We start from the raw sequence: 23,526 nt of genomic DNA on the forward strand, positions 1-23,526 counted from the left end.
GTAAATAATCATCACTGTATACACAATCCTCGTTGAAACACAAACTGTGGTAATCAAAAATCAGTGGCACTTACATCAAATACACCTGCATCCATTATTTTGCAGCTCTGAAAGTATATAAATTATGTGGGGGTTTTTTCAGAGGACAGAGCGGTATTTACAAGCAAACATGATCCAAACAGCACATGCAGATTCAGGGTATGGAAACACTCTGACACGAACTGCAAGTTGCACTTGGTCCCCCCTACAACAGACTATTTCTTCACAGAAAGGAGATCTGTGGGACAAAAAGTGAAAACAAGAGGAACAGATATTACTAAGCTGCTATTAAAAATTTCAATTACAGGTGGAATTTTTCTAAATGTGACTAATAATTAACCATAAGTGCCATGTGTCTGACATTACAAATAATTTTGTTCTGTAATGCAGGGGCTGCTACCTTGGCGGTAAAAAAGACAAGCACTGATCATCTTTATCAAGTGCAGAGAAATTAACTCATTGTTCTCATTTAACTCATGAGAAGTCTACTATCACTGAACTCACCACTGTAACACAGAATAAGACAAAATGACCTCAACTTGCACCAGGGGAGGTTTAGGTATTAGAAGAAACTTCCTCACCGAAAAGGTTCTGAAACATTGGAACAAGCTCCCCAGGAAGGTGATTGAATCCCCATCCCTGGGGATTCACAGAATACCAGGTTGAAAAAGACATCAAGGATCATTTAGTGCAACCTTTCACGCTAAGTATCTAGTTTAAATGAGATGGCCCAGCACCCAGTCAAGCTAGTCCTTGAAACTGTCTAATGTAGGGAAATCCACCACCCTCCCCCAGGAATTTATTCCAATGTTTAAATAGTTCAAATGGTGAAAAAAAATGCTGGCATCCAGTCCAAATTTCCCCATTAGCAACATGTACCCATGTTTAAAAGATGCAGGAATGTGGTGCTGAGGAACACCAGACTTCACAGAGTTAGATAATGGTTGGATTCAATGATCTTAAAGGTCTTTTCTAACCAAAACAATACTATGATTCTCTGACGAAAGCTCTGCTCCCTGCCATCTCTCCTTCCAGTTGTAATTTAAGGAAATGAACTGTATTTTAAATTTCATTATTAAAAAAAAGAGTTGCAGTTCACCACTTGGTGAACCACTTTGGCTTGAACATATCAATAAATTAAACCTACCGAAGACACGTGGCAAAAGCTCTCCTGGCATTTCTGTATACAAACTGGATGGGGAACCCTTTAAAGGTGTGACCATCAGGTACTGCTCTTCTGACAGCATCTTGAAACTCTTCATTTCCTGCAGAAATGCCTGTAGTACGTTCAAGCTCGTAGGCTGCTAACGCTGGTGACAACAGATAGGACAGATGGTCATCCCAAACAGTAGAAAGGCCGAGATCCTGTGAGGCAAGTCACAGAATGATGACAACCATGCAGAATGAACATTAGGGTATGACTAAGCTTGCATGCTGTATACATTCAGATAGACCCACAACAAATCATTCATTTGCAGTTCACGGAAGTGAATCCATGCAGCAGTAAGAGATGTTGACTCGCACAGCAAGTAGAACAATCAAACATCACCAACAAGCTCTCAAACAGTTAACAAGAAATGAAGTGAGACTGGTATATTAAAACCAGACCAGCAGAGTTAAAACTAGATGTTTTAGCTACAGTATCTCTACAGGAAATGCAAGAAGATAGCATAAGGTCAGCTAAGATTTGCCTCATGTTTTTCCAATGTCTCTCATGAAAGCTCACTTCAGAAAAGACAACACAACAGCTCCCCAGAACACATTCAGGTGTACATAAGTCTTACTCTTGTCATCCCACAAGTGCAAAGTAGATAAATCTACCATGTATGTACTCAGTGTTGCAGAGACTCACACTCCGAGAACTATTTACTACCCTAGAGGCTGAGCATTGTGTGGGGAGATACACAACCAGAAGGCCCATTAAAAACAGACATCATTCTTGTAAAACTCATGAATCAGAGCAAAACTAACTTCAAGAAATACCTTCTGATTCTGTCAAGCAGTAAGATCATAAAAGCCTGCTTTTGTCTAGGGACCAAAACCATTTGTGATAGACAGGCAAAGCCCAGTAACAATCAGATTTATCTCCCCAGCTCCTTCACAGACCACTCATAGGTAGCCTGCAGTGCCAGTAAACTGAGGACCACAGACCTGGAATAAGAGGCAGAGGAAGGGTGAGGAGAAGAGCCCACACATGAGACTCCAAATCACCACTGCAAACAGTAAGGTGTCTAAGCTAGCTCAGTGAAGCCTTTCCAAACTGTTTTCCAATCATTTCACTTTTCACATGCACCATTTCTGCAAAAGCTGATGGAAAACACACCGCAGTTATGAGTTATTCAAGACAAGCACACAGTAAAACCATGCACCCTTATTACAACAGGAGGAAAATCTTGACACAGCATTTATTACCTTTCTGTGTTCAGAGACCAGTATTCTCAGTTGTAGCTCTATCGTGTTGCTTGCTACTGCAGCATCTACTGTGGAAGCACACAGAGGAGGAAAAGGGGGAACTGAAGATGTTTTTCCAGGAGGACATACAGATTTTATCGCTTCTTCACTCATGGGTTTCCATTTAGATTCATCGTGCAGGTCAAACACACAGACCTCCACAGCATCTGAGGGCTGACAGTTTCCCAAGAACTTCTGATGGTTGAAGATGCAGCCTATTGTGCGGTAAGGATGCTGCAGCCTGGGTTGCTCAACAAGTGGAGGGGCATCAGGGTTGACAGGTATGTGGATGTACCTAATTAAAACCATCCTTTATGTGATTACTGTAACTTATTTTAAGCCAAGATAAAAGTATTTAGATGGGGCAGATACAAGCTGTTTCTACTTTCAAATATTTAACCCAAGTCTGTTAAGAATTGTTTTATTCCCCAAAGTGGCACTCATTTATTTACCGGATAGTAATTCAACACATTTTGGAGGCAAAACATACAATGAAGTAACACAGCGCTACTTTTGTTTTTTCCTTTCCTTCAAAATTGAAGCTTGAGGAGGGCACATTCAGACTGGATATTAAGAAGAAATTCTTTACAGTGAGGCTGGTGAGACACCAGAACAAGTTGCCCAGAAAGGTTGTGGATGCAATCTCTCTGGAGGTGCTCAAGGCCAGATTGGATAAGACCTTGAGCAACCTGGTCTAGTGGAAGGTGTCCCTGCCCATGGCATAGGGGTTGGAACTAGATGATCTTTAGGGTTCCTTCCAACCCAAACCATTCTATGAATCAAGCAGATAGTCAACATCAATTAAATTTTGTAACTTTAACAAACTGACCAAGAAGGGATTCCATCCCATGGATGTCATCTTTAGGATCAAGCTGAGGGATCACCAGGGTCAAGCATCTTCTTCAATGACTGGAGTCCAAGCAGGACTCTGTCCATTCTGCCTTCAGTTCCAACCTGTGTGTTTCTGAGTCCAGTTGCAGAATTCAGCTTCTGAATCAAGTTCGCATCGCTGGTGAGTTCAGCCTGGGGCTTCCCAGTGCCTGCCCCCAGCATCAGTGGTGACAGTGACATCGGGGGTTTGGATTCAACATTGGTTCAGATCTACTTGTATTTATTCCATTTTACTGTTGTTATTTTCATTAAAGTAGTTTTAGTTTTCCTACCCATCAGTCTCTCTCCCTTATTCCTTCTCTTCCCCTTTGGGAAGGGAGAGGAGTTCATAGGGAGTTTGTCACTGATGCCAAGCTCTGACCCAAGAACACTCTGCGGTTTCCCCACTACTCATCACATTTGGAGAAATACATCTTCAAAAGCTCATAAAAGGATACACAAACCGTGGCAAAACAGAATGGCATATTTTCAACACTGGAAATTACAGGTTCCAGGAATTTTGCAACCACTACCTGTGCCCTTCTAAAGTGACTCAATGACAGAAGATCTCAGAGAACTTGCAGAGGTTTCTACAGGGGGGGCGGGGGAAGTATTCTAACACTGATTTCATAGATGAAACAAGGGGAAAAGTATGTGTTCCTAAACATTCACATTGGATTTCATCTCCTCTACAAGTGCTGGCAGTGACAGCATCAGTGGCAATCAGCTGTCGTAAGACACAAAGTAGTTACTAGATGGTATTAAAGCCACTGAAAACTCTATTACAAACTGCTGAAATATTTCACTTCACACTGAACCAGTTAGCTTCCAAACAAAAGCAGTGCACAGAAAAAAAAAAAGATGTAAAGACAAAAGTCATCTGGATGTCAAGGGTCAGGGATGGGCCAGCCACTGGACAAGTGAAAGAAGCTCTCTATGAATGCCTCTGACTTCCCACAGTGAAGGGAAAGGGAGTAAGGGAGAGAGACTGATAGACTGGGAAAGAAAACTAAACCAGCTGAAATGAAAATTGATAATAGTAACATGAAACAGATACAAACAGTTACAAACCAGTATGAAATCCAACCCCTTGATGTCAATTGCATCACCATTACCACTGATGCAGTGAGCAGGCGCTGAGAAAGTCCCAGGCTGGACTCATCATCAGATGGGAATTCAATTAAGGAGTTGGATTCTGCAACTGAACTCAGGAACACACAGGTTGGGATTGAAGGCACAATGGACCAAAGTTCTCAGACACTAGACGCTGAAGAAAAGTCTTGACTCTGCTGTTCCCTCAGCTTGATCCTGAGGATGCTGTCCATGGGAGAGGGATGGAATTCCTTGTTGGTCAGTTTAGGGTCAACCATCTTGTCCATTCCTCCCCACAGGTGCAATTCTTACTTACTGCACCCCAACATAGCACAAAAGATTTAAAAGAGCCCTTGGTGTGCACAGGAGCAGTCTAAGCCAGAGCCATTCTGCAGCCCAGCCATTAGCAGTAATTCTCTCCATCAGTGTTCTCGCTGTTAGAAGCAGCCACTGGATGTGCAAACACACCCTGAACTTCAGAAAGTACCCTCAATGAGCAGAGACTAAGGTGAGAAGTCACAGCACTGACCAGAATTAGTTCTGTTCTAGCTCAAACCAGAACACTGGATCACATGACAGTTACATGACAGGGTGCATGGATCAAAACCCAAAAATCGACAACAAAAGCATCAATAAACAAGGTTCAGTTTTCTTATATTCCTTTTACTCACCTATGTCCTGTTAAGCTCTCCCAAAAAGTAATTGTTCCATCAGTTCCACAAGTCATCACCCAAGTGTGAGGGACTCCTTTTGCTTTTGTTCCAACACACACAAAGGCTTCCAAGCCAAACCCCAGAAGAAGACTGCACAGAAGGTTAGCATGATCTTCACAGTCACCCTAGACAGTAAATACCAGTAAGTTGATTTGAGTGTCAGCCATGGATAGAATCTTGAAAGGAAGTAAGTTATATTTCTCTAATCATTTCATAACAAGTCAAATACCAAAGCAGGTATCAGAAATCAGGATTTTAAGATTTAAACCTGCTTAATTTTGGTTTTCTGTAATAGAATTAATCAGTTAAAAATATTAGTATCTTCTCATGATAGACCATTTGAATCTTTTATTCTGCTCCAGTATAAACACTGGAAAACATTTCTCATGATTATGAAGACACCTTCAATAATCCTGAACCAGAATCTATTGGCCCACAAAGACAAAACCAGTATTCTAATTAAAGACCATATAGGGGAGGGGGTGGGGGGGAAGTAGTAGTACTACTAGAAATTACACAGTATTTGGACACAGTGAGGAAGTGAACCATTTGAAATGTGATTCAACTACTATTGCACTGCCTGGAATATGTAGTCAAAGTTCAGAAATCAAAAAAAGCTGTAACCACCTCCCTCACAGATCTAAATATAAACCAATTGAAAGTCACATGTAGCTGCTTTTCCTTCCAGTCAGAAAAATATTTCTTTCATGAACACATTACTACTGGTCATAATTCACAGAAAACCGTTTTCAAATGTGGTATCTAGTATTCTGTGTCTCTTAAGCTCTTTACAAAGGTTAGCTGTCAGGTAGGTAAGAACAAAAATCCCTCGTGCAGTCAAACTTTCATAATACCAAACAGCATTGAGAAGTGGAAGAGTAAAGTTCTTTAGTATAATACTACTCAGAATGTTGAAAATGCATCCAGAATATCAAATTTTATGTCTGTTCATTAGACAGATATCTTTCCCTACCATAACATACAAGGGAAATAGGAGAACAGCAGATTTCAGCAAGTTTTTAGTGAAGCTGAGCTCATTTAATAACAGCAGACTGCATCTCACAAGAAAAATAGTAATTGTGCAGCTGGTGTCTCAGCAGTTAAATTCAGCTATTTTCTACACAGCTTTTCAGAAGAACCCCCCTTTTTTTGTGCTTCCAAATACAATGATCCTCAAAAATCGCAGAATCCCAGCATTGTGGTGGTTGGAAGGGACCTCTAGAGATCACCTAGGCCAACCACCTGCTAATGCAGGCTCACCCACAGCACGCTGCACAGAATCATATTCAGGTGGGTTTGGAATCTGTCCAGAGGAGACTCCAAAACCTCTCTGGGCAGCCTGTTATAATGCTCTGGCATCCTCAAATGAGACAAGTTTTCCCCTTATGTTTAGGTGGAAGTCACTATCATCATCATCTCCATCCGAAAACTAGTGGTGCATTTATTTGAAACCTGTGCACAGTATGAGATTAACAGACAACACCTAAAGCCTGTTCTGTGGGGTCTTTGAGACAGGTCTAATAAGAGAAATACAGCTCCTGCTGACAAAAGCAGCAAGTGACAGGACAAGGGCTAATGGCTTCAAACTGGAAGAAGCTGGATTTATGTTAGACATTAGGAAGAACTTCTTGACCACTAGGGTGGTGAGGCACTGGAATAGGTTGCCCAGGCTCCAAACCTGAAGTGTTCAAAGGCACAATAGATTGGGCCTTGAGCAGTCTGATTGAGTAGGAGGTGTCCCTGCCCACAGCATGGGGGTGGGAACTAAATGATCTTTAAGGTACCTTCCAATCCAAGCCATTCTATGCTTTTGTGATCTTTCTAACATAAATGCACCAGTGACACTTTTGAACACAGAAGTATCTTAGTGGCAATGAAAAGCACCAACCACTCATCATTACTTTTAATCATACAACAGATGAGATGCAATCATAGAATGGCTTAGGTTGGAAGGGACTTCAGACATCACTTACTCCAACCTCCCCGTCATGGGCAGGGATGCCTCTCAACTAGACTCGGTTGCTCAAGGCTTCATCCAACCTGGCCTTGAACACCTCCAGGGAGAAGGCATCCACTACCTCTCTGGGCAACCTATTCCAGAGCCTCACCACCCTCATACTGAAGAGCTTCTTCCTAAGATCTACTCTAAAGCTACGCTCCCTCCGCTTAGAACCATTCTCCCTTGTCCTATCTCCAGACACCCTTATGAAAAGTCCCTCTCCAGCCTTCTTGGAGGCTCCCTTCAGGTAGTGGATGGTAGCTATAAGGTTCCCCCAGAGCCTTCTCTTCTCCAGGCTGAAAAACCCCAGCTTCCTCAGACTATCCTCATAGCAGAGGTGCTACAGCCCTTGGATCATCTTTCTGGCCTTCCTCTGAACTCAATCCACCAGTTTTATGTCCTTCCCATGATAGGGACACCAGAACTGGACACAGTATTTGAGGTGGGGTCTCACAAGAGCAGAGTGAAGGGGAAGAATCACCTCTCTTGACCTGCTGGCTACAGAACAAGTTACACAGTCTGTTTCATTTATAACAATCATATGACACAAGTTTCAGTTGACCAAACATTAGGCTGAAATTCAGTGAAAATTCCTTTCTTGCAAAAGTGGAATGTAAAAACTAGCAGTTTATTTTAGCCCATCTGAAAAAAAAAAAAAAAAACAACCAAAAAAAACCCCCACAAATCCAGCCTTTTCAAAAGAAACTTTCACCTCTTCCTGGGTCAGCCCAGAATTTAAACTAGTATCCTGCACACTAGATGAAATTCATGGAAGAGTGACATGGGATCTTAGAACAGCAAAGCTCATTGTCAAACAGATGTATGGACAATTGGACCCCAACAAAAGCAGTACAGAAAGTCTGCTCCAAAGCCTTCTTGTCTACTAGTTAACATCTGACTTCTTTTCAAAGACCTTAAGTTATTGTAACAGAATTCTCCAAATCTGACTTAATCCATGTATTTGATGCCTGTTTTAAATCACTGACTTTGGTGAGAATATGATACCACTTCTTCTGCCAGACAGGGACTGATTTCACATACCTTGTTCCTGGATAAAAAAGCAAGAAGGGTGCACCACTGCTCTTGTTTGCCACCACCTCCTCCAATGACCAGAGCTCTTTCATACCCCAGGACGCTGACAAACCGTGCTGCCTGTCTAGGTGTGTCTAGTAAGCGGCCTGCTCGAAGCGGTCTGACGTATGAACATACAGGACGGTTCACTCCATTTTCATCCTGCATATAGGAAACATGGTTACTTGCCAGCCACACAAATATCACAAAAGATTTATCTCAAACACTTTTGCAGTGGGATTTATTCAAATACATATTGCTCAAAAATATTCACACAAAAATACTTCTACAATTCAGACATAAGACCATTAAACCATTTAGAGACATTACAGTAAGATTTTTCTGCTGGTTCTGTCTCTTGTAGGACACTCTGGACTAAATGTTTGTGACCTGGAGCAGCTACAACTCATTTTCTTAATTAGGTAACTGTTCATGCTCCATCCATTATCAATTCCCACATTATCATCCAGCAAAAGCCACCAGACTAATATACACAGACACCAAACCCCACACCAATCCCAAACAGCCATCATTGAAACATTAAGGATTTGTCAGCTGATTTGAGTTTAAAGGCGACTATTTGCTTCTAAATTTGAATACCTCTTGTCGTAACACCAAGCAGCAGTAAAGTTTACTCACAATAAAGTAACTAGGTTTAGCTAAATTAGGAGAAAAATACTAAGAATTTGTAATTTCCTGGGAAAATGAACAAATAAGATATCTGAGGGAAAAAAGTCTTTTTTACCACATGCTGCAGGGAAATACTACAATTATCAACTATTAGAACTATTTCAAGTATAGACTACTTTTCCTCATTGAGCTAAATTGGTACTTCTATGTTCATATATTTTAAGAGCTCAAAGCCTTTAAATCCCTGCAGCTTCAGGAAATTACAGTCTCATTGTTCTACTGTAGTCACATATTGCCTCCATTTGTTTTGTCATTTTGCTGTTAAGAAAAGGAGCATTTATTTGAAGCCAACTAGAATGTTGTTGAAAATTATTTCACAGCAGGAAAGCAATCAAGAAAATAAACACAGGTAGGATACATTCACTACACATCAAATACTGTCACTGCACCTTAAGTACCAGATTCAGTTTTGGCCCCCTGAGAATGTCACTGCATCTGGAAGCGGTGATGAGTGATTGTCTCTGGGTCACTTTTTTCCTTCCCCTCTTCCTTTCTTTCTTTCCTTCACTTCATCTCAATCCCTGAGTTTTTCTACACTTTGGCCCTTTTTGTTCCCAGTCCCATTCCCACTCAAATGAGTGGGAATGGGTGGGGACTCAGCTGCAGGTTGGGATTTGGAAGTTCACATTACTACTGAAGACTCAAAGCACAGCCAGAACAGAAGTTACAACTTCACTAAAGAGAAGTAGGCACAGATCATTTCAAGATGCTACTTTGAGATAAATTACTGCACATTATCTGTGCTAGAGAAATTCATAGCATGAAAAACAGAAGGTTCATATCATTCCTGAGGGAGACTTAGCAAGGAGCAACTGAGACAGTAACTTATGACCCCACAATAGCTATTTTGTGTTATTAACCAGATAGATTGTTTTACAGACCACAAATATTGTGTGGATCTGTTCCAGTAGAGCTAGCAGAGCCCATTTTTCACAACCATTTTGTCCGACATAAAATATGTTTGAAATAGTTTGCACCGATCATTTAAGTCGTTGCCATTCGTATTAAAAACCTTAAAGGAAAAGGCAAGAGTTTACTACCTCATACATGAGAGGTGGTAGGAACAAGCCCTCTGTCTGCAGCATGCTCTGAAGCTTCAATACACAAAACAGAAGTTCAATTCCTACAAATTTTATTTCATGCTTGATGCACCACATGCTGGCCTGACCCGCTTGTAATCACATCATTAATCTATACAGATTCTACATACACATCAGCTTCAAAATATATTATATCAAACAATGAAAGGCTAACTTAAACAACTGGGATACAAACCTGTGCAAAAATCTTCACTAGCCTTACATTGTGTGTAGGCCTAATCTGCAGGTATTCTCTCCACCACTGCTTAGCATACACAAGAAATAGCCGCTCTCTTTCTGCTGTTTTCATGCGTTCCAATGCAAACTGCAGGTAAGAAAAAGATAACTGATCACTTTTTTAACCACAAACAGGAGAAATACAACATAACCAATAAATGCATTAACAATAAATCATGTCATATGCAAAATAAAGCTGCATATGTAAAGTGTCCCAGGCTAAATGCTGAAGAACAGTATTTGAAAATGAAAATCCAATGCACTAAAGTCTGACTGAAGTAGTGTTCATCTTAAGTGCATTTCTGTGAAGGAAGTACAAGTAATTAGGAAAACTACTATAGTAGTAGTATTCCACATCATGTAATGTTCAGTAGAACATGTATATAATACAGCCTGAGAGTTGGGTTGCTCAGCCAAGAAAAGGCTCCAAAAAGGCCTTTCAGTACTTAAAGGGAGCCTAGAAGAAAGATGGCGACAATCTTTTTAGTAGGGCCAGCTGAAACAGGATAAATGGTGATGGTTTTAAACTAGAAGAGGGGAGATTTAAACTAGATAGAAGGAAGAATTTTTTCCAACAAGGGTGGTGAAACACTGGCCCAGGCTGCCCAGAGAGGTGGTAGAAGCCCCATCCCTGGAAACATTCCAGGTCAGGCTAGATGGGTCTCTGAGCAACCTACTCTAGTTGGAAATGTCCCTGCTTTAAAGGTTCCTTCCAACCTAAACCATTCTAAGATTCTATAAACAAAGTAGCTTTTTAAAAAAGGAAATTATATTTAGATTTAATGGGAAAAAAATCTTGAACATTCAAAAAACCCCACATCTCTCAACACCTACAAGTAATTCTATATTGAGTTTCCTCCACCAAAAAAGAACAAGTCAGTTTGCCTCCACCCCAGTTACTTACTTGAGTATTTGTTACTTCTGGAGACAGTGTCTTATTAAGCTGTGGATACATTTCCAGTCTGATGTTTAAAACACCAACAGAAACCTTAGATTCTGTACCTTCAAACCAAAATAAGTTTTGATCAGTTCTCTCAAATTTAATTTACTTCTGACATTTCAGCCAGGCAGGAGCAAGTACTTAAAGTAAATATGATAGCTCTATAACCACAAAAAACAACTAAACTTCTTTAAATATAGGCAAAATAAGCATATTTAAATCTCAAGTGCAAGTGAGGCTCTAAGAAAGCATAACCTGGAAAAAAAAAAAAAAAAAAAAAAAAAGAGAGGAAATATCTATATATGAGGTAATTACCCAAGGCCCTCTTTGCAGCCAGTACCAGGATGTATGAGATGAATTACATTCTAACATTCTAGAAACATCTAGAACAGACATCTAAAAAAGAGGAAAGTCACACACTCCATTTATCTGAGATAGCAGCATGCTTTGGTGGTCTTGCTGCATTTTGTACAGTGGCAAAACTTAAGAGGTAAAAATACACTGCATTTAGAGGCTTGATACTTTATTATTTGGAAAAACACTAATGATTATTGAACTGCTCTCACCACCCATTTCAGTATTTACTTGTTACGCACTGCCACATCACTATAAATACAAAAGCTCTCGATTTAAGAGAATATCCAAACCCATACTGCTTAGTGAATTTGGCCAGTGTTACCATTTTCAGAAGGAAAATGAAGCTAACAAACACATTAGCAATTAAAGCTTACTAGAGTTGTACTTACTGGATAAAACACTGCACCAAATCACACACCCCCAAAACAGCAGGTAAAAGTCGCAACAAGAAGGAGTAACTTTCATTGTATATTATACCTTCAAAAATATTTTGAAGATACAATTTAAACTCTTTAAAATCTGTCAACAACTGCTCACCTACCTAACAGGAAAAGAAACCGAAACAAAGAATTAGCAGCTACCATCTGACAAAACTTTAGGATAGCTGATGTAGAAGTCATGACAGATCAAGACTGGAATTTAGTCTTTATCCACTAAACTATAAGGTCATAGAATCACAAAATGGTCTGGCTTGGAAGGGACCTTAAAGATCACCTAGTTCCAAACCCCCTGCCAAAGGCAGAGACACCCACTACTAGACCAGGTTGCTCTAGATCCCATCCAGCCTGGCCTTGAACAATTCCAGGAAGGAGACATCCACAACTTCCCTGGGGCAACTTGTTCCCATGTCTCACCATCTTCACTATAAAGAGCTTCCTCTTCCACCTTAAATCCATTTCCCCTCATCCTATCACTACAAGTCCCTGTAAAAAGTCCTTTCCCAGCTTTCCTCTAATTCCTCCCTTTAAGTACTAGAAGGCCACAATAAAGTCTCCCCAGAGCCTTCTTTTCTGCAGGGTGAACAGCCCCAACTCTCACAGCCTGTCACATGCTCTAACTCTCTATCCTAAGACAAAGCTGTTTACCCTGTCAGAAAACATACTTCTGACCACTGCAATAAACAGCAGTACAAAAGAGATCAGTGGCTCTGGCAGTTGCCAGTTTGCTGGGAAAGGGACACAAGCAGGCTTTTACTCTTCAGTGCACAGGTCTGATACATTACTGGAGATTAACTGCTTGATTTTTGGTTGGTTGGTATTTGGCACCTTCTCAAGATTTTGCAGAAAATCAATAGTGGGAGTTCCCAGACATGAGGCCTATTACTACACAGGATCTGGAAAATACATTTGTAGTATTTCAGCAACAACAAAATCTGACCATTAGTCTCCTACACACTTTCTACGGATACTTTATAGTTATTTATGAGTTGGACTACAACTAAACTACATCCCAAATACTCTATTAAACTTACAAGCAAGCTCAGTACCCAGTATTTTAAGTTATTGCAGTCTTATGTGTTCTTACCTACACCCAGAAGTTCAACAGCAACATTAGTTACACCATTCTCCACAGCTAAGACAGATCTCCACTCCAAAAAATAGGAAGCAACCAGTGTTGTCTCACCAAACGTGTCTGTTTTGATCAGAACCATGTGCACTGGATCGCATATAGATAACATAGTGGTTGCATCCACCATTTTACTTCCATCACCTGCCATTATTCAACCAAGACAAGAGAGCAAGAACGTTATCATCCCAAGTATTCCAGCGTACCTGGTTCAAATGCACAAAAATTACAATGGAATTAAGATTTAAGAAAATAAAGAATATTGAAGTACCATTAAGTAGGAGGCATTGAAAAGTATTTTTAATAAATTGGGATGCATCAGGTCAACTTACTGTACACCAGTAGTTAGGAGAAAACTTCCTCTATAGTTAAGCTTGACCCTATGATACAAACTGCTCCATGAGCAGCAGAATCAACAAAAATCTGGGTCCTTTGCATTTGTGGTATATTCACTCCCCTCCCCAAGTGCAGCTGCAGTACTTGTGGCTTCCTCTCTGTTTCCTGATATTCCTGGGTTTCTACAAGATTCAGACAATATCCAGAAGACTTTTCACAACAAACTTAGCTCTTACCAAAAGAAGAGCAAGAGTCTGTGGATGGCTGTCTCTTCTGAGACAGGTAAACTGCACTCACACTGAAGTTCTTCCTTTCATGTGACAACAAATTTATGTTTTCATTCTTCACTTGTCACACAGCCACCACAGTATCTCTTACTATCTCCGATACTATCACCTCACTGTCAATTATGGATAAAGTAAAATCAAATTTCAATTTGACCAAACGTGGAAAAGAAGAGGTAAGAGCAGAGAAAGATCTGCAAGGGCCATAACCTAATATACTAATCAGGTTCCTTAGGAAAATATGATAAAAATAGGAAAGAAAGCCACTAAACACATTTCACAACAACTTTGAAGCCAGAGCCAACACCATCAGCTTTAAATGCACAACATTGCTTACCTAGGCTCTCCTTGTGTACTTCAAGCAAAAACCCATCATGAAAGTCTGGCTCACAGGCACAGGGTACAGGTTTAGTGTGGAAGCGCTGATTCCGAAAATGCAAACAGAGAGTGAAGGTGGAACAAGCCTGTCCAGGCAGAGGCTCAGGCTCCTGAAGATGTTCCAGAAAAGCTTTTCCGCCCAAAACCTGAAGGTAAAGATACCTCCGTGTTGGGTCAATGTTAGCTGTAAAGTGTAGCAATAAAAATTAAGAGACTACAAACAGGTCTTAGGAAGCATCTTAAATATCAGTTAACTAACAGGAGACTGGAAAAAGAAACACAAAACAAAATACTTTTTTGAAACAAGTGCTTAAGAGAAAGTGATTTTTAAAATGCATGAAAACTATCAATGTAAAATAACTGAATTAAAAAACAAATCAAATTTTTGTGCAAGACTAACTTCTACAGCTTACACAAATTTATTTCCTGCAGACAAGCAAGGAAAAAACATCCACCTTTAGGGCAGTTCCTAGCAGATTGCTGTGTCAGAGTTCAAAAATCACACACTTAAAATTTTAAAACAAAAAAGCAACCTACTTTTTTTCAAAGCTGCTGGCTCTCTGTCAACAAAATGCGTTGATGGTTTTGGAGCTGAAGTCCTCTCCTTTTCTTGCACATCCTGGAATTACAATTAAGACTTTTTGAGGCATAAAGAATCCTGTTTCAACTGAGCGCCATTCCCCAAATCTTTTTCCTCCTAACACTGGAGATGTAACAAAACTGAACAAATACTTTCAATACTGCATTACCATTATGCATTAAACTGCTCTGCTCCTAATATGTCACAAATCATTAAAGCCATTACACACCTTCAAAAGCAGTGTCAAAACCCCAAGACAATAGAAGGAATAAAAAAGCAAAATAGACTTCCACTTTTTAAAACCAACTTACAGTTACAAATGTAAGTTCCTTCATAACATCATCAATGATTCCTTGTTGTCTTAAGGCTTTTATCAAATCTTCTGTGGATACCTGCTGATGCTCAGGCACTAGCTCCTCACACATAGCCTTAGCAAGGACTTCTCTGATCCTGCCATGGACATCCATCTGAAAGAAAAATCACCATACGCTACAAACACAAGGTCTTTGCATGATAGCTCTTATGACTAACCAGTCACTCTGTAAAACAAAAGGTATTCTCCTAAGAAGAGAGACATAACTACACCAAAATATGAATTGTTGCAGAACTAATTGAACTAGTCACAGCATCTCACTAAAGCAGTTCTACCAGTTTAAAAAAACTCATAAGCATACCAAACCTGAGCATTTTCATTGCTCTTGACAGCATCCCCTGCCTTGAACTTCCCTCCTTACAAACAGGTATGCAAATCCATCAGCTATAAAATAGTCACTCTCTTAAATTCTTGTCACCCTCTAAATTCAAACTTAAAATGGAACAACCCTGCAGAAGATGACTTGGTGGTACTGGTGGATGAAAAACCAAATATAAGCCAGCAATGTATGCTTACAACCCAGAAAGCCAACTGCATCAAAAATGTAGCCAGCAGGTTGAAGGAAAAGATTATGCCCCTCTATTCCACTCTGGTGAGACCCCACCTGCAGTGCCAGGTGCATCTCTGGAATCCTCACCACAGGAAAGAGATGGACCTGTTGCAGCAGGTCCAGAGGAGGCCACAAAAATTATCAGAGGGGTGCAAAACCTCTCCTGTGAGGACAGGATGAGAGTTGAGGTTGTTCAAGGGAGGTCTTATCATGGCCTTTAACTACTTAAAGTGGACTAATAGCAAAGATGAGGAGGGCCACTTTATCATGAAGTGTAGTGACAGGATAAGGGTTAACAGTTTCAAATTGAAAGAGGGTAGAATTAAAATAGGTATTAGGAATACAGTCTTTACTTTGAGGGTGATAAGACACTAGAACAGGTTGACCCAGAGCAGCTGTGGATGACCCTTCCCTGAAGGTGTTCAAAGCCAGGTTGAATGGGGCCTTGAGCAATCTGATCTAGTAAAAGGTGTCCCTGGCCATTGCAGGGGAGTTGGAAGTAGCTGATCTTTAAGGTCCCCTCCAACCCAAACTACTTTATGATAATAATTTCCTACTTTAGAAGGGAAAAATCACACCCTGATATGCTTATAGGAGAGGCACAAAAGTATTAATTCTCCACTGCAAACTTCCCTTATGCTCAAAGGGAGGTCAGAGAATTTCTGTCACCTCGGCTGTGAAACTGCACGGATTTATAACGCTGTTTCTCACACAGGTGGGATGCTAAGGCCACAGCCACCGGAACTTAAAATACTTTGTGATACACGAGCTAAAGCATTCGTATTTATTCCGTGTCAGTTCGCGACCTAGTCCAAGAACTCAGCGCAGCGAGCAGAAAGAAAAGAAAAAAAAATGAATAAAAAAATTCAGCGACAGAGTGAAAAAGCAGCAGCAACCCGGGGTAGAAGAAGGAGCTAGGGCGGCATGGCCTCAGGTCCACCGCTCCGTAGCGCAGGGAACAGGAGGTTGAAGAGATGAGGAGGAGCAGAGGCGGTAGAGACAGCGGGGGAAAGGCCGCAAATCGGGTCAGGCATTAGGCCACAGCGCGAACGGCCGCTGGCCCTCCTGGAAAGGAGCAACACCGGTAAGGCCAAACGATGCCTGAAAACCACCTGAAGCGACGGAAGTCGGAAAAATAAAACAGGGCGAGAGAGCGGACACACAGCGAGGGGATCCGCACCCCCGGGACCCTTCGCCTCCCCCGGGACTTCCCTTGGCTCTACCGCGGAGACAACCGCCCCAACCTTAACCAGCTGCTGGTGGATAATCTGCTTCAGTTCGGACGCTTTCTCCGGCGGCAGGGACATGGCAGCAGGACAAGAGAAGAACGGCGACGCTTCGCGCCCCGGGAGCAGCGGGGACGGCGCAGCCTCCTCGCCGACGAGCGCGGCGGGAGGCGGGCGGTCACGGCCGTTACTCCCGCCACGCCTCCTCCCTTTTCCCCGCCCCTGAGGCGAGAGCGCAGGCACCGCCGCTCTCTTCCTGCTTCCCTCCTTTTCTGCCTCCCTCCTTTTCTTCCTCCCTTTCAGGCCGGCATGTTTGTTCCCTGCGACCGTGGCGGGGGTTCCGCTAGCACCGACTTTACAGGATTCACTCTGCTCATGGTAGGTCGGTTTTCTGCTTCTCCTTCCCGATGGGCTTGAGAGGCCCCCCCCCCGGAGCGGCTGAGGGCTTTTGCCTCCTCTGTGAGGCCGACCACCCTCATCGGAAAAAATTCTTCCATCTATCTAATCTAAATCGCTCCTTTTATCACGTAAAACCATTACCCTTTGCTGTGTCACAGCAGGTCCTGCTGAAAAGTCCGTCCCCATCTTACAGACCCCCTTTAAGTACTGAAGGGCCACAAGAAAGTTACCCCGGAGCCTTCTCCAGGCTCTCTCAGCCTGTCTTCAGAGCAGAGGGATTCCAGCCCCTGCATCATTTTTATGGATTCCGCTTTACCCACTCAACAGGTCCATATCCAAAAGGGTCATCTTTGGCTATATGCCTGTTTTTTGCTCCTGTCAAGCTGTTCTGCGGTGAGCTGTAGCTATGTACTGTCACTCTGAGATTAAAATACCCTGTGTACTTCAACAGGATTTGTGCTGCCTGGGGGTTTCCTCGGGGGAAAAAAAGGTTATTTTTATCTTTTTTAATGTGATATATAAATGTTTTCAGTGAAAAAAAAAATCCTCACCTCTGCTGTATGTAAACTGTGATTAGGATTATTTTGGCAAGTGTTACAATAATATTCATATATGTATGAAATCAATTTATGATAGTCTACCTGGGGTTACTTTGTTTGTTGTTGGCTGAGAGTTGCAGTGCAGACTGAGAAGTAGCCAACCATTACTTTCCCTACCAGTGAGACCCTATACTGTATTACTTTAACCTTATTGCCTTTCACCGAGGGCTGCACAGCCTGGGATGACTCTGCAGGCTGCACGGGAAGTTATTCCACATCAGCTGACTGGCCGCAGGAAATAGATCTCAGTTTTTTCTATGTCTGGGAGTGACAGGGTATTAAATAGCAGCTAATTTGTAGTGAGAGCCTGTAAGTGCTGTTTCCTGAGCTTGTCATCATCACGTTTGGGGTGTTTCCGCAACTGCTGGCGGCAGCAAGCAGCAGCAATTTGTACACACAGATGTGCTTAGAAACTAGAGGGAAGCAATCGAAAATAGTACTGTTGTCTTCCTGGAACAGTTTCTGTAGGACACAAACTTGAATTGCTCTTTCTGTGCCATCAGATTAGGTCAGTATCTGCCCCAACTGGTGATAACCGTTGGCAGTTCCTACTAAATGGTCAGGATCACCCTTATCACTGTTAAAAGATAAACATCTGTGCTTGTATATTAGTATAGCTGAGATCTGCAGGTTTAATGTGTAATAGTCAGCGTCACCATTAGATGTCACTTGAGGGCTGCCAGTCTCAGCATGGCTCGCTTTTGAGTGACTATTACCTAACCTATATCCAAAGAAAGGAGGAGGGGGCAAGTTGTCAAGCCTTTGTCTAAATGTACAGTGAGACAGGAGTATTCACAGAAGTGGTCAGTGTGTTTCTATGGGACAAGGACCAAAGTCTGTGTTGAGAAATTGGTTAAGAAACAGTCACCTTTGTCAGATGATTGAGCAGCCGCTTCTAGAGATCCATGTTTGACCAGAACTAAATAATTTAAGCCTTCACTATTCAAAAAGCATCTTGTATTGTCCAGAAACCGTGTCATAATACAATAACTTCTGCTCCTTCAGCCAGCAGTGTCAGTGGGAAATGTTGGTCAGCTGGCAATAGATCTAGTGATTTCTACACTGGACATGACCAAAATTGGTTACTTCTACACTGACTGCCTGGTGCCAATGGTTGGAAATAATCCATATGCAACATCAGAGGAAAACTCAAAGGAACTGAGTATAAATGCTGAAGGTGGGTACGGAATTCTGAAGGTGCACAGAACATCACATTTACTTTATTACATTTTGCTTTTGTAAATTATGTTTAAGGTCAGTAATGACAACTCCATTAGCTTACAGACGACAATGTATTTACACTTCACACAGGAAGCTGTATATTGTTCTTTTTGTATAACCAATTTGACACATGGAACCAGTAAGAAATGTTGATTTTCAACTATATTACAGAGCAGCTGAAACTCTGTGGCTATAACCCAAAAAAACATGAAGTTGGGACATGCTTACAGTAAACTACCAGAAAACAGACTGAATTTCTGTTGTAGGAAGATACTTACCCTCCCTCCTATGTTTGCCTTTACCCCTGTGTAGCATTTTTCCCTGTCCCTACTTCATTTTCCTGGTTTCTTTTCCTATATTGATCATTTCATCATCTTTTTTTAAATCTTAAATCATGGAATTCTCAGAACGTTCTGTCAATCTTTGCAAAGCTGCATAAAGAGATTAGGTGAATCATTACAGGAGATATTTTTTTTAATACTTTGAATTTCTGACAAGTGAACTTCAGTCCAATGAAGAAAATGCATAGAAAATACATACTTTTAATACTGTGGATATTGCCAGGCATTCCATATGAATCAAGAACTGAATGGTTTGTAAATTGGACTACTATGGATACTTCTAAACCAAGATCTCCTTTTTGCTTTCTTCTTGTAGTGTATTCATTACCTTCAAAGAAGCTTGTAGTTCTGCAGATCAGATCACCTTTTATAAAGGTATGTTCACTGATAGATCTTCCTTTGCTGTTCATTTTGAACAGTTCTGCTGGCAAACACTTTAAGTGGTCTAGCAAAATATTTTTCCACTTTGTGCTGTAACACCTTCTGTAGTTGACACAGTTTCAGCTAACAAAAACTGACTTCTCCATTCACTGAGGGTTGAGATTTGGGTTTGGTTTTCCAAGCCCCAGAGCTGCCCACCTGTGTTGATAGATATTAGTATAAATATGTCCTTAGATATTAACATTCTGGGAAATACAAAGTGCTATTAAAAAACATATCTGAAGCTGCAAACTAAATGGATATGAACAAGACCTACCTAACCACTAAGCATTATCTGTAACATCATTGTTAGCTTTTGGCTTCTTTTTTAAGGACACAATGTATTTTTCGTGTTTTCTCTCTGCCTCTCCACAAAGAACAAGTACAGGCCATTCTGTGACACACTGCTTTCTTGGGTGAAGAGCAACAACTATGCCAGAGTGGTCGTTCTGTCCAGCAGCCACGCATACCAGTGTGATGATGAGCAGCTCCTTGGGTATGTTTGTGTCATTAGAGGACCTAATGAATATTTCTATTCTGTTGAGCACTTTGGCAGGGCTCTTTTGCTTGGCAGTGTACATAAGTCATGAAATATTTACTATCCTAAACATTATATCATACAGTATTGGAGCATCTCTTTTATGAGGAGGGGCCGAGATACCTGGGGCTGTTTAGCTTGTAGAAGAAAAGACTGAGAAACAATCTTCTCAATGTTGATCAATATGTAAAGGAGCTGGGGGGGGACAAGAGGATGGGCCAGACTCTTTTCAGCGGTGCCCAGCAACAGGAAAAGGGGCAGTGGCCACAAACTGGAACCCAAGAGGTTCCATCTGAAAATGAGGAAAAACTTTCCTGTGATGATGCTGGAGCACAGGACCAGGCTGCCCAGAGAGATTGTGATGTCTCCTTCTCTAGAGTGATTCCAAACCTGCCTGTATTCTGATTTGCTTATAGGACACCACTGCGCTACCTGCTTACACCTGATCTCGAGAAAGTAGTTGGAGGCCCTATACAGGAGCTGAAGTGGAAAGAAATGGAAAAAGTAGCAGCTTACCCTGGAGTAAATGATACAGAAAAGGTTCTGCATATTCCTGGAGGTGGCATCACAAAACTGTTGTTTACTGAGAGGTCAGTTGCCTAAAGAGAAGCAGAAAGAGATATTAGAGGTCTTGAGTTTAATACATGAATAAAATTATCTTTTAAACTGCCATGTCATACGAAAAGACTTTATAGGAATAGAACTTCTTCCAGATTGAGCCCATCATTAAGAGGAAAGAAACATGGAATTCTGCATCATAAAGTTAAAGTATAAAAATACAAGCATGTGGAAGAGGCCCCCGAGTAACTCTTTTATTTTCTTACCTATTGTTTTTGACAGTTCTCCAACAGCAGAAGAATTACTAGTATCATCCTTCCTTTGTACTGGCTTCAGTATGGAAACAATGTACAAATGCAAAGGAAAATATCTCCCAGGACTTTATAAAAGAAATATAAAAATATTATAATAATCTGAATATCTAAATGAAAAAGTGTGAATGTTGTGAGCAGAGATCTGCAGTCTGGAAAACTCCATATAAAGATACAAAGTGATTGTATTAAAGGATGTGTGTAAATGCCTCACCAGCACAAAAATGCTAACTAAGGATGTGAAAGAGGCCCTGGGTAACACTTCCATGACACAGGATTCCTGTATGATAAACAAAGAACAAATTGAAGACTAAGAAAAAGAACATGAAGTGTGAAAATGTAGCCAAGGAACTCTGGAGTGTGTGTGTGGGGAAACCCAGACTATATATGCACAGATTGATTTATTTTTTAAAAGCCTCATGCAGATTGTTATTCTTTATACAAACTATAATTCTTCAGGATTTAGAAGAGAAATAGAAACTGACTTGTAGCTCATTTTGATTGCAGCTGTTCAAAAGGAATCCAAATGGCAGTTCTTCTGAAATTCTGCTCAGAAGGGGACAACATCCCTGATGCATTTGCTCTTGTAAACTATCTTAATGAATGGCTCCAGCTAATTAAGAGTGAAGTAAGTGCTGCTTGATCTGAAGTTCTTGCTTTTGTATTTTATATCCATTATTTTTCTTTTTCTTCAATCTGGAACATGAAAAATGTTACTTAGCTGAATTTTAGAACAGTTACAAAGGCATGAGTTGGGTTCTTTTTGGCCCTTGCTCATCAAGGATACATCAAACTAAAGATACCTTTTGATTAAAATCTCACTGGGAAGTTCCTTGCCTCAAAAGCCAAATGTAAACTCCAGTCCCTTTGACAGATGAGGGGGAAATGTTGTGTAGATGTTCGGTTAAGTTTGATCTCTAAAGCAACCGACAAGGATATTAACACTGGAAATGTTGCCCACTGTTTTAATCCATGAACCAGAGATAGAGTCACATCACTACTATATAAAACTTACTGAACTATTCCTTTTTTGTTGCAGAGCAACAACTCCACGGATACCTTTTCACAATGGAAAGCACCAAGTTCTTGGCGCTTGCTGTTCGGCAGCGGTCTTCCCCCTGCACTCTTCTGATCAGGTCTGAACTCTCCGTAAGTGCTTTGAGAAGGTGATTCTATAGTCATTGCCAAGTAACAGCAACTTCCTTTGTTCTGTACATAAATTCTTTATTTAAGAAAAATTCCTTTTACATGTGTGGGTAGCTAAAGAGATGAAGATAACTTTCACAAATTGGCCAAAGAAATAAGTTTTGTACAGATGCTTATTCAATAACTTGGGTTAGAGTTTTTTCTAATAAAATGGTTTTTTAAAAGTAACTGCTGTGGAAACTCTTCTGGTGCCCCTTCTTAATGTGGCTGAGAACTTGAATCATAGAGTGCTTTAGGTTGAAAGGGACCTTTAAAGGTCATTTAGCCAACCCCCTTGCAGTGAGCAGGGATATGTCAAACGAGATCAGGTTGCTCAAAGCCCTGCCCAACCTGACCTAGAATGTTTCCAGGAGTGGGGTTTTTTACGACCTCTCTGGGCAACCTGGGCCTGGGTTTCACCATCCTCAGGGTAAAAAAAATTTCTTCCTTCTGTTTAGTCTAAATCTCCCTCTTATACTTTAAAACCATCACCCCTTGTCCTGTTGCAACAGGCCCTGCTAAAAAGATTGGCCTCATCTTTCTTCTAGGCCCTTTTAAGTACTGTAAGGCCACAAGAAGATCTTCCTGAAGCCTTCTCCAGGCTGAACAACCCCAACTCTCTCAGCTTGTTCTCACAGCAGAGGGGTTCCAGCTTGCCCATCATTATTGTGGCCTACTCTGGCTCTGCTCCAACATGTCCATGTCTCTCCTGTGCTGAGGACTCCAGACCTGAGGACCCAGCACTGCAGGTGGGGTCTTAGCAGAGCAGAAGGGCAGAATAGCCTCCCTCCACCTGCTGCCCACACTGCTTTGCATGCAGCCCAGCCACAGCTGTGCTCTGACCTGCAAGTGCACATTGCCAGGTCATGGCCAGCTTCTCATCCCCCAAGGCCTTCTCCACAGGGCTGCTCTCAATCCACTCATCTTCCAGCCTGCATTGATACCTGGATTTGCTCTGAGGCAGGTGCAGGACCTTGCACTTCGCTTTGTTGAACATCATGAGGTTCACAGAGGCCCACTTCTTGAGCTTGTCCTGTCACTCTGGTGTGACAGCTGTACCACTCAGTTAAATATCATCTGCAAACCTGCTGAGGGTGCACTCAATTCTGCTGTGCCATTGATG

The 23,526-nt window shown here is 41.4% G+C and overlaps 2 protein-coding genes across 3 annotated transcripts; one reads left to right on the forward strand and one right to left on the reverse strand.

Annotated features, from left to right (window-relative positions):
• On the reverse strand, window positions 1–16,970 carry CEP76 (centrosomal protein 76). Of its 2 annotated transcripts, XM_009909910.2 has the most exons (12): window positions 16,850–16,970; window positions 14,994–15,149; window positions 14,640–14,721; window positions 14,062–14,286; window positions 13,063–13,248; window positions 11,146–11,243; window positions 10,201–10,329; window positions 8,206–8,397; window positions 5,124–5,290; window positions 2,452–2,785; window positions 1,187–1,404; window positions 1–277 (listed from the first exon to the last, which is right to left on the reverse strand). In XM_009909910.2, exons 1-12 carry the CDS (start codon window positions 16,910–16,912, stop codon window positions 139–141), a joined length of 1,989 nt encoding a protein of 662 aa, XP_009908212.2. In that variant the 5' UTR covers window positions 16,913–16,970; the 3' UTR covers window positions 1–138. The 2 variants fall into 2 exon arrangements, with proteins under 2 accessions (XP_009908212.2, XP_054020217.1); XM_054164242.1 differs by lacking the exon at window positions 1–277 and having other exon boundaries at window positions 1,237–1,349.
• Window positions 16,971–17,070: 100 nt separating this feature from the next.
• PSMG2 (proteasome assembly chaperone 2) lies at window positions 17,071–22,720 on the forward strand. Its single transcript, XM_009909909.2, has 7 exons — window positions 17,071–17,209; window positions 18,835–19,006; window positions 19,708–19,766; window positions 20,189–20,307; window positions 20,766–20,939; window positions 21,726–21,846; window positions 22,258–22,720. The coding sequence occupies exons 1-7, from the start codon at window positions 17,141–17,143 to the stop codon at window positions 22,348–22,350; spliced, it is 807 nt and encodes a 268-aa protein (XP_009908211.2). The 5' UTR covers window positions 17,071–17,140; the 3' UTR covers window positions 22,351–22,720.
• Window positions 22,721–23,526: the final 806 nt, after the last annotated feature.

Source organism: Dryobates pubescens, chromosome 9 (assembly GCF_014839835.1).
Source record: "Dryobates pubescens isolate bDryPub1 chromosome 9, bDryPub1.pri, whole genome shotgun sequence".
Classification (NCBI taxonomy): Eukaryota; Metazoa; Chordata; class Aves; order Piciformes; family Picidae; genus Dryobates; species Dryobates pubescens.